Source organism: Chroicocephalus ridibundus, chromosome 6, assembly GCF_963924245.1.
Source record: "Chroicocephalus ridibundus chromosome 6, bChrRid1.1, whole genome shotgun sequence".
NCBI lineage: Eukaryota > Metazoa > Chordata > Aves > Charadriiformes > Laridae > Chroicocephalus > Chroicocephalus ridibundus.
Genome location: NC_086289.1, coordinates 15143373 through 15155108, shown reverse-complemented (window position 1 = coordinate 15155108; position 11736 = coordinate 15143373). Strand labels below are relative to the sequence as shown.

The 11736-nt window shown below is 37.5% G+C and overlaps 1 protein-coding gene across 4 annotated transcripts in view; it reads right to left on the bottom strand.

Annotated features, from left to right (window-relative positions):
- SLF2 (SMC5-SMC6 complex localization factor 2) overlaps positions 1-11736 on the bottom strand; it is a 31098-nt gene continuing 19362 nt past the window's right edge. For all 4 annotated transcript variants that reach the window (XM_063339178.1, XM_063339180.1, XM_063339182.1 and 1 more), the window contains exons 12-20: positions 11495-11609; positions 10129-10305; positions 9450-9547; positions 8646-8733; positions 8046-8168; positions 7153-7230; positions 5379-5465; positions 3958-4026; positions 1-2831 (exon numbers count right to left, since the gene is read on the bottom strand). In XM_063339178.1, coding sequence (XP_063195248.1) covers positions 2796-2831; positions 3958-4026; positions 5379-5465; positions 7153-7230; positions 8046-8168; positions 8646-8733; positions 9450-9547; positions 10129-10305; positions 11495-11609 — 871 coding nt within the window. In that variant the 3' untranslated portion in view covers positions 1-2795. The remainder of the gene's footprint in view (positions 2832-3957; positions 4027-5378; positions 5466-7152; positions 7231-8045; positions 8169-8645; positions 8734-9449; positions 9548-10128; positions 10306-11494; positions 11610-11736) is intronic.

The window sequence follows — 11736 nt, the reverse complement described above, 5'->3', positions numbered from 1 at the left end:
TATATTTTATATTCAGCCTTTAATTTTTTTTGTCTGTGATTACTGCAATAAAGTGCACCTAATTTCACATGAAATAACATGGCTCTTAATACAGCCAACGTAATATCAAAAGACAAACCTCAGTGCAAAATTCTTATCTGAAGACAACCAAAGCAGTTAAGACATTCCCTGTGCAAACAGCCTTTTCTAATGCACGTAACTTCTGGCTGGGGGCCAGTAAATGAGTCTGCAAAACACAACGGCAGCAGGTTTGCTGTTTTATTTCCTGGAGTCCCGGAGCAGCGCCCAGCTCACAGTCCCTTGCAAAGGCTCCGCAGCGATGCTTGGGGATCACCTCTGTAGGGATACCAATGAGCTCCAATTCAACCCACGTCTAGACTTAAAGCAACTGGGGAATTACTCCTCAGCTACAAAACAGATGGAAGAAAAGTCCAGACAAAGCGGGAGGGGGAGAGAGAGGGGAAATGCCAGGATGTATACATGGGCATTCGGCATGAAAACACAGGAGTGGCTGAGCTAGGAATGACTTTGAGACTTTCTCCATTTATAGTAAGCTCATCGGCTGTGAGCCCAAGAACTCCAACGTCTGTGTGCCCCAAGACCAAAATAGGACCCACTGCCATTTTTTTGGTGAAACGCAGCTGAGGCATGCCCATTTTGTCCAGGGACATTTAATTAGAAAAGCATGTCTGGTTTTATTTTTTCATTGTTCTATTAAATAAAAGTAAATATCAAAGTGGTTATTTCATCTGGAAAAAGAAACCCCAGCAGTTTCAATGTGCTTGAACTGCAGTACAAAAGCTGTTCATCTAAACCCCTCCCCTTTCCTTCTCCAAAATATACAGGACAGCAACTTACACTTTACATGGTAAGAAAATATATACACATTACATACAGTAAACATTCTGCAATATTTTTAAATTTTATACAACATTAGTGAGGAAAAAATATAAACATTAATAAAATTACGTACAATATATTCAACAGAATAAGCAACTGCTACCAGAGGGAAGGTTGATAACACTATCAAAGACAGGCAGAGCAAAGGATAGCATTGCCATACCTATATACTACCACGTAAGTTGTTTCTTTTTTAGCCTAAAGCAGTTCTATTGCCAAACAAAGATACCCTTTGAGGTAGATTCTTCCAATTCTTACGCAACATGTTGAGAGAAAAAAAAAAAGGGGGGGGAGGGAGGAATTTTCTCCTCCCTCCCCCTGAACAATGCCACGAGCGTAACTTTTGTTTGAATAAAGATAAGCTGATTATCCTGTGAAGGGCACAGAGCCACCACAGTCTTAGGCTAACTCTCTAACACTTGAAATGAAAGACAAAATATTTAGTATGAATTTGCAAATAAGATATCTTCCCTATAAGACATGGGTCCGTTCTATAGCAGTTCCTTTATATGTAATATACATAATTAAATTTCAAGGTGGTTTTTTTAACCTTATTTTACATTCTCATCGTGGAAAGTCATAGAGAATTCATTGTACAAGACAAGACAGTAATTACAAAAATTAAAAGGAAACAGTATTATAAAACACACATGTTGATATTATTAAAAATCTCACTTGTTAAGGGAATCCCAGTTGGCGCTTCTACTCAATACCTTAACTTTCTCTTCACGTATACACACATCCTACAGAAAAACCACAGTGTAAGATCGAAATAATGGCATTTGCCCAGAGAGCGCAGAAGGAGAGCACATCTTCCTCCGATTATTTCACAAACAGCTCTTGGAGCTTTGCACACATACTGCATGTGCGGCAAGACTTCACACAAAGGAATGCAGACCTCATACGGTGCTCACAGTTTTTACATACGTGAGCCAAATCCTCATCTCCTCTAATCTCCACTGAGCTGATATTTTAGAACTAGTATTTTCTCCATTTAGAGAAAGTGCTGAAGCCAGACAACAAATATAGATATGCTTGTTTCTTGAAGAGCACTACAACAATACTACTGGTGTAATAAGATCTCATTTATAACTTGGTCATCTAGAAACACTTCCTGTGCAGTCACATTCACTGCATAAATAATGTCTGAAGATGAGGAAGTTAAGTTAAAATGAATGCATCGCTGTAATAACAAATTCTATTTTGTTATTTGATAAAACACAACCACAGAGGAAAGAAGCATCCACTTACACTGTCTGGGCACAGCCACTCTGTTTCCACCCTCAAGTGAACACAAGAGCAGTCACCTGCTCACATGCAACTGCCGTATTTTGTATGTTTTAAAGACATTGGATGGTCATACCAGTTCTGCTTTGCAGATTAACACGTGCAGGCAATTCTGTCATTCATCCCAGTTCTGAACCACTAACTCACCTGCTCACAACAGGGGAGGTCTAACACTGTTTCTGAACTCAGGTTCAATGTCACAGGGCAGTTCTTTCCCAGCCATCCTAAAAGAATGCTTGCAGGTGTGTGCTGGCAAGAAAACAAATACATACAGTTTTCAAATAACTCTTGTGATTAACAATGGAAACAAGAAAACTTCCCTCAGGTTTCAATATGATAAAATATTTCTAGCCAATTCAGACAGGGCTATAGAAATAGCTGGGTTTTTTCAGTTTACCCGCTTCAATTTTTCAGAAGTAACATATTTGTATTAAAAGCAATGTTAATCAAATTAGATCCTTGCATTCCTAGTATTTGCCTGAATCAAGCTCAAGTTCTAACTCAGGTGACTGCTTTCTTCTGTTCCGACCAAGGTGAAGCTGCACTCATTCTATGTCTTCCTTGGTTTCAGAGTTTTTCCTGATATTTTCCCTGAACTAGACAAGATTTCATGAATCCGGCTCCCAAAAGTCATGCAGTTTTCCCTAAAGAGTAAAAACAAAATAGTAAACAAGTCAGAAAACCAATGATAGAAGAGCACGTTATGCAAGCGCTTAGCTTGCGATCACCACGTGTTGCAAGTCCCTAGAATTTATTCCGAAACATTTGCCAGTTTCCCCATATGTGGATCAACCCCAAATAGCTCTGAATAAACAACTCAAAGCGCTGCGTTGTTATCAACTTTCATCAATTGCTAAGTAGCTTCTGCAGCCATGTATTACTGTCTTGTTCCCTTCCCCCTCTGTAACAAGAAATGTCACACACACTAGAAATTATGTCTTTTTTGCACATTGCTGGGAGCGATTAATAGTCTTTACAGACAAATGGTTGATTACACAATTTTTAACCGAAATCGATACTAAGCATATATGCATAATTTAGATTTTATGTAAGCGATACACTACATTATTGGAAAGCTAAGCTCTTCCACGACAGGTAGCCTTATATTCCAAGACAGGCCTCAAAAACAGTTGGTCTGATGACATTACAAAAGAAATAGCTCTGAACTCTGGATAGCAGTAGAAGTTATCCACCTATTCCACCTAGGTATCATGAAGGCAAATACTAATGAGACACTAATCATGACATTATTTACTACTGCATACTGTTACAGAGCATGAAAGGCTTTTCCTAATCATTGCATGAAATTTGACACATTCAAAGGGGGAGGAGTTATCCAGAGCTGTTAAAGGTATGCGGAGACAGCCTTGGACTCAAGTAGTCTCAAAGCCACACACTGCCAGACCACAGCAGGAAGTGTATCACTGCATTCCTGCCCCAACGTCCTTTTCAAAGCATCTGCTAATAACTATAATCAGAGACAGACCCTGTGACTTGACTCAGTACTAGCGTTTCAGTGTATTACGCAAGCCATTTACAAAAACAGCACTTTTAAGGATTAAGATGAACTCTTGGTTTTATTGAAGCCAGCAAAGTAAGGATTTTAATTAAAATCTATTCTAATACATCTAAGTATATTCCACAGCCATGCCATTTATGAAGAAAAAAAACCCCAATCTCTTTAAAAGGCTATGCTATTTTCAAATGCTAAAAAATGAGTTAAATGCACATTGCAATATGAAAAGAGAGAAGAAGGTTTCATTACAATACCTGAGTAGGCCGAGTGGTTTGTATCATATCTTGCCATTTCCCATATATCCTAGCAACTAAATCTTTTACCTGCAAATGCAGATTGATTACTTTAGCCATTTACGTTAAAAAAGCCAAAATTATACCCTCCCTGCCTCCCACTTCCCCAGACCCACAAAACCCTGGCTAACCCAAGACCCAAGGTTTACTGGGAGGGCACAATTTTACAGCTGGCACAAAAAATCACCACCTCAACTCCAACCAGATCCCCGTAATTTGTGACTCTGAATTCAAAGTCTTGTGCTCCACACAAATGCATTACAGGCACACGACTCCCCATGTGAAGTGTCTGGCATCAGCACACAAGCCTCTGGCCTCCAACCACTCACCTCATCCTGCGGGTGAGTTATGTTTGTTACACACATCTGATTGTATCTAGAAAAGGTGCCTGCAACTGCAATCACGAAAGCCAACTATGCAGCACTGTCCACTTCTGACATGAATTTATTATGCATAAAACTGTGCTTTTTCATAACCACAAGCAGGAGTTTAATCCAAGCCATTCAGAACTGAGATCTGGTTCACATGCTGTGTTAAAACCCAGCACAGTGGTGTCCTCTGGAAGTTACTGCACCATTACACAAGTGATGGGGAAAAACACAGTAAGATTTTCCCCCCTCTCAGTGAAAGGGATATAGAAAAAAAAGTGAAAGCAACTCAAGACACAAAAATCCAAGGCAAGATTCATTAACTTGTTAAAAGGATCCATGCTCTACTGATCTGGAGGAATAAAAAAGAAAAATCTTGAGATGCACACAACTGCAAATGTTTGATTTAAAGCTGAAGAAGCTGAGGCTTTTCAAGTTGAGGTCAGTCACTTCATCACTGATCTGATTTGGCTTGCTACGACAGCATACAAAGCATGAAAGTCACAAAATTAGGACTATCATTAGCAAGCCTCACACCACAAAGAAACCGAAAGGCAATTATCCACACTTGATGCTACATCACATTTACTGTTGGCTCAAATCCACAACATTTTTAACTAACTCATTAATTTGACAATAAAACAGAGACGCATGCAAGATAAGCTAATTTTTCAGTTCTCTGTATCCTGCCCTGCATGTAGCTTCTGCTCTTAAAAGTACAGTCAACAACTATCAGTGACTGCCAGGAAAAGAAACTCTGTGGGTATGGAAGTTGAGATGCTGAGCTAGAAAGATGACCATCTCACATTTTACAGTTGTTCAGAGTCCCGTTGTTAGCAAAAAGAGTATTTTTAGTGCATTAACATGGACATATATTTATGTACATGCAAAGACATGATGCAGACAGACAAAGCAGAAAAACCCCAAACTCTTTGAACTTCCAGGGCTGGGACGAGGGAACAACATGCACCAAAAACACTAAAAACCACCCCAAAAAAACAATTTATGTCTTACCTTAGTTCGATAAAACAGCCTTGCATCTTCCCTAATATCACATTTTATGTGCTTATCTAAGGCACCACAAAGCTTCAGTAAGTGTTGCTAAATAAAGACAAAAGTATACAGCTATTTAAATTCTTCATGTCAAAAACAAAAGCTTTCTTCAAATATTATTTCAATTTAAAAATTACATGCTTCAATTTGAAATGTTCTCAGAAATGTACAGTAATGAAGGGGGAAAAGGAAGAAAACAGGATCCTCTATCAGATGCACTCAGTAAACCAGTTCAAAGAGCTTTAAAAAAATAGTTTCAAAGTATAGCAGATCTATGCATCACAAATTTTAAAGTTCCTACTAGCTAATTTGTAAATCTTTTCTGTCCCCAAAGTAGCAAGCACAGCACCATTCAGATCTCTTATCAGCAAAAAAAAAGTTCTGAAGTTCCAATAGCTAAAAATAATCTTTTCAGTAACGATGACTCAGGTAATTTTCTGTTGTAGGAATTGGCTGAGCAGGCTGCTCGTATTCAAGGTTTACGCCCCGATCTTATTTCTAAGTTTCTGATTACTTTAATAAAGCAGTTTTGCAACTTCATAATCCCTTGATAACAGCTCCCAAGATCTTTTGCATTCTGCCAATTTCTTCATAAAATTCTTGTTTTCAATCCCTCACTGAACAGCTGCAAAGAAGCTCCACTCTGCAGAATAGGTGAGACATGCTGAAATATAAACATTTGCTGGTGTCTCAAGAGCATGCCAATTTAGCCCATCTAACTAGAGGAGGACCGAAAATAAAATAGTTTTATTGATTTTATACAAAGTCTAGCCTGCACAACATTTAGCCACACCCCTCTTGCCACCTGAAGGCAAAAAGGTGAATAATAGACTTTCTTCATTAAGAAATACAGAGACATTAAAAAAAAACTTAAGAAAGAACAAGTTCTCCACAAATCTTCAGGAAGACAGCGGTAAAAACCAAATCTCAAAAGATCATCACAATGTAATTATTCTCTTTACCAAATATGATTTTGTTTCAGATTACACGCTGTGATTATCTTTTTGCATTGAGTAGGAAACTGAGACACTTAAGCCCTGACATGTAACCAAACATTCCTGCTTTGCCTCTCTCAAGCAGTTCACATGACAGATTTCTTAACAGCCAACAGTGATTCCATGGGCAGAAGGCGTACACAAACACCTTGCAGCAAGGAACTCAGCAAATGATCACAGAAATCTGAACAGGATTAGTGAAAGGCTAAGCAGAAGCTATTACTTAACAGATGATCACACCACATGGTGCAAGGGAACTATCGCTACAGAGAAGAGAAGAGATACAGTCCTAGCTCTCACTTGCTGCATGGCTGCACTCCAGCACAGAAAATCATGATGTGTTAGAACATATTTTATTGGATATTTACAAAGTGATTTCCTTCTAAAAAAAAATTCAATTCTACTTCAATAGTTCATAGGATCATTGACTTCTCAGAATTTCTACGTTGAGTTAATTTTCAGTTACTTTCTGAGAAAGATTAACAAAATAAATGTCTGCTGATCCACAGCCTCATGTTTTGAGGTAGTTCCATTTGCAGAAATGTAGAAGAGGTTTCTTTCTCTGCAGTAAGTGCAGAGAAAGCTCTTCTGCATTTACTTTGCCCAAGAACAAAAGTCCCCCCCCAGTGCTATTATCCACTGGTGATCTTTATCACATGATAGCTCTTACCAAAGTAGACCAAAAGTGCATGATAAATAGCCTTTTAAAATCTAAAGATCTACCCACTGAAGTTACTTACCCTTTGATTAGAATTTACAACATCGAAGAAACTAGCTTCGCTAACTAGATGGAGGAGGATGTAGATTAGGTAGTATGCCTGGAGAGAAATCAACAGAGCTTTAGCAGCCAAAGCACAATCATAACTCTTCACATCTAGATATAGTGCTATTTTTGCTTTCTGGAATGATTCCTCCAACAGCCAGATCAATGGACAAGTATGTCTACACATTTGCCTAAATAACTAATTTGAAACAGTACGTTCATACATTAGAAACATTTTAAAACAGTATTACACTGTTATAAATTACCTAAGTAACCTACAAAGCTTTCTGTAGTTTTAATTACTGAAAATTAAATTCAGCAGTTGGTTTTATTTTCCTATCATATACATTCAGATCAAAATACTTTCTAAGAGATTTCATGATAGACTCAAATAACCAAACCAATATTCAGTTTCTGGATGGGTGGAAATACGAAATCTTTCTAATACTTGTTTATGAAAAAAAGATTCATAAAAGATTCATAAATCTCTTTCTGAAGCCTGCAGGTGAAGGTCTGTCTCAGCATCAAACAGTTTCCAGTGATTACATCAGAAGGGAGGGGGGATGGTCCTCCAATTACAGAAGACAGGACTCAAGACATCCATGTGATTTAGCTATGCAGAAAATCTGATGATTCCCTTCGTTTGTAACACAGCCTTAATACAGCTTCCTCTGTCACGTGCTACTTTCCTTCCTCTATGACTATAATTAAAATTGAACATGAGTAATATTTTAACTTACACAGATGAACAGCAACAAAATAGTGTATGTACAGTTCCATGTACAGAACTGCCCTCAGTCAGAAATTAAAATAAATATTCTCAAAATTGTAGACTATGCAAATGCAAAAATGCACTAATTGGTGATATACCTCCTGTTCTAGTTCTGTATTAAGGTGGTCTCCATCGGCGTTCTGCTGCTCCTGTCCTTCTCTCATCTTCTTTAGTAGATTAGAAGGTTTCATGTACACCAGATACTGATGCAGAAGACACATCTACAAATACAAGCATTAACAAATTGGACTGGTCTCCTGGCAATGGAAAATTGAAATCAAATGCCACTACAATATTATTTGTACACCAAGACAAGAACATAAAAGGGTTTTTTAATTAAAATTGATGTTTTAATGCTTTGGGTCATTTTTGACTATTCACAAACTAAAGTGTTTGTACGTTACCTCATTGAAAGATCAGCCCTATGAAAAGAGGGTGACTCTACAAGGCAGACTTTCCAATGTCCAAAATGAATGTTGAGGCAGATAAACAAAACTGCATTTACAAGATGCAGAACATGCAGGTTATGTACATCTTGAAAAATATACTTCTAATATTAATCTAAACTAAAAATTACTAATTTCGCAATGTTCTTGAAAATAGGCTTACAGTATTAAAACATGTTCAATCACAAACAATAGTATACATATTTTCTAAACTTTCCAATTATACACATACACACAACACATATGCAGTACCTGCTTGTCACTGTCATCAGGTATTCCTATATGCTTTTTATTAAGCAGCTTTGAAATAACCACTAGACTAAGACGTCTTCTTACTTCCCTGAAAAACAATTTAAAAAGTTACTTCCCAGACAATTTCTTAAATCCACACTGGTTCTACAAAGTATACAAGGTGAGGCATAACTTCCCTAAACACAAAGTTGCTTACAACTATTAAAGTGGATTTTCTGAATATAGGTGCTACTAAACTAATAAAGAGGCTAGTAAAATATAAGTACCCTGATCTCACTGCAGCTTTTCTTCTGTGCAAGTGACACTGCTAGATGCTTGCCTCCAAGCCTGAAATTGGGGACCCAATTCATTCTCTTCACTCAGATACGTTATAATTAATTCATGTCAAAGATAGAGAACCCATTAACAGATTGACACTTAAAAGCAGACATGAATCACCCAAAGAAAAATGTAACTTTTAGTCATTCAGACAAGAATTAAAGGAGGTGATAGATGTCAGAACCTGAAGTTGTTAAGCCTTTCTTTACTATAGAGTAATGGGAAGTCTGCAGCCCAGAAACCCACACATAAAATGTAAAATAACCTTTTTTTTGCAGCAGAGGTGATCAAGAAGCTATACATACACACAGTAAGAACTGCACATATATCTGCAACATATGAGAAAACCCAAATACTTTTTAAGCACCATATAATACCTATCGCATTTATTAGACTTCGAACTTACACAAATACATCAGCTGTTAATGATTCAAATAAATTAGCTGTTAATGATACTATTTATTTCTGATGTTACTGTGTCATTACCGTCCACGTATTATCCAGCTAGGGACCAGCTGAACCAGCCACAGGAGATTATGGTGATTACTGGAGAGTTCACTCACTGCCAGGCAGAGCTCAGGCATCTTTAAAAGAAAAACAACAACCAAAAAAAATTCTCAAAAATTACTGAAGAACAGACATGGTGAGCATTTGACTTGCAAAGGAGTACACATCTACTCCCTAGAAACATACACAACATAAGCGTTAAAAGGAATTCGGCTAATAACAGGTGATGTGCATAAAAGATATTTCTGCATTGCACTTGTAGTAAAGACCGCTAAATACTATTTTACAGTAGGGTAGTTAAGATCAGATTGCTTTTCATGACATTTTATCAGCTTAATGCAATCATTTCTGCTTTCAGAGAGCCACTATAAACATACAGTTATTTTAGTAAATATAAGATTAAGTTCAATACAACAGTCCCCTTACAGAAGAGGGCAGGCAAGCATGATGTCATGCAACAAAAACCCTCTTGGTATAACCACCCACCTCCTAAATCTCACACAAATCCAAAGCTCTCAATTTGTTCATATTACATTTTCAAGCAGTATTTTTCTGATGTCCCAAAAAAAAAAAAAACCAACTTCAAAACAGAAGTTTCTTGAAAATTAAGTTGCAGTTTCACGTTAATCTAGTACAAGAAAATTATTTATGAAGTTACCTTTGTATCCCAGTCTTTTATACTTATCAGAAGCTTTATGAAAAGGCACTGAAAATCTATCAAAGGAATTTGCTTTAATTGTTTCTCCAAGCTTATTTTAAATAGCAACAGAAGCAGCAGCAATATTTCTTGATCAGTATATCCACCTTGAATTACCGTTGTACAGAAACCTAGAAACTTTAAAAGAAAAAAAAAGTATTAAAACCTGAAATTTGTTTACCTTAAGTACAATGAGAACTTAAGTTTTCCATCCTCACATTAAAATACACCTCAAATGATATATTGTTCTTGCAACACTTGTGTACTAACACCTCCTCATCTCCCAGTAACTGCACTCTTTTTTTTTTTTTTCTTTCTTTTTATATATATTTTTATATATATATACCTGCTGAAGCTCATCTTTTGAACAATGGCAATATTCCCTGGACATAACAGGAGTAGGAAAGATTTTTCTCCACTACACAGACAGTTCTCATCTAGCTGAATGAAAGGCTGACAGACTTTCTAAATACAAAAGTAATACTGAAAACATACATCAAAAGATTTTTCCCCACCAAAGTATTATTACCTGGGTCACTCACAATATGGGATGGGTGTGTAAATGAGAACACAAATCAAGAGATTCTGTCTCTAGTGGAGATGCTCGGAGTGCTTCCTCTTGAACTAAGTGATTTTACAGTTAAAAATCCCTAAAGAAATTATGTTAGGAGGATTCAAATACTTCCACAAGGAACTCTGAAATCAGTTATAAATTCAGCGTTTTCACCATACAACCTTTAATCACAGAGAACTAGCCTGTGAAGTGTGACCAGCACTCATTCAAGCTATGGTCTCACGGGACACAGCGCATGGATCTAACAGCTCACTTCCACAGAAGAGTCAGCCACGGCTCCACCTCCCCTCCATCAGCTCCCACCTCATGCACCTTGTGCTGCACAGGGACTGATCGAGTTCCTCTGAGAGCTGCACTAACACACTAAGGCAGCATAAAACACACCACCCAACGTCAACTCTGCTTCCCATTTCCACTGGAACACAGAAATGGGCAGTTTCTTCTACATGAGGGAGCACAGACATTTGATAAAAGTGCCAAAGCCCAAAAAGGGAGGCAGCAGAGCTGTGCCGTTGTGAGTGAAGCCAATGGAAAGGAAACACTGAAGTTTGCAAGAAGCCTGCTGGATGTGAAGCTGACACCCCAGGATAGCATCTACTCAAAAAACATGCCCAGGACTAGGTTAAGACACCAGGCTTTTTGGTAAAAAAAAAAAAAAAAAAAAAAAAAAAAAAAAAAAAAAAAGGCCCATCACCACCCACAAAAAAAAAAAAACACAAAAAACCCTCCCACACAAACTGGAGTTTTTCTCACCTTAATCACATTAATTAAATTGTTTTCTGGTAGACTGGAGAAGGCTGGACTGGCAGAGGTTGGGTCTCCTTCTCCTCTTGGCTGTTGTTTACTCACTGTTTCTTGCATCTTACTTCTAATAAAAGAAGAGACACTAATCTGAGCAATAAACCAACAATTTAAAAGCTCACAAGAGCTCATGTGCATCAACTGAAGAAAAAAACCCGCATGTTTCAAAATGCCTTCAAATCAAAACTATCATC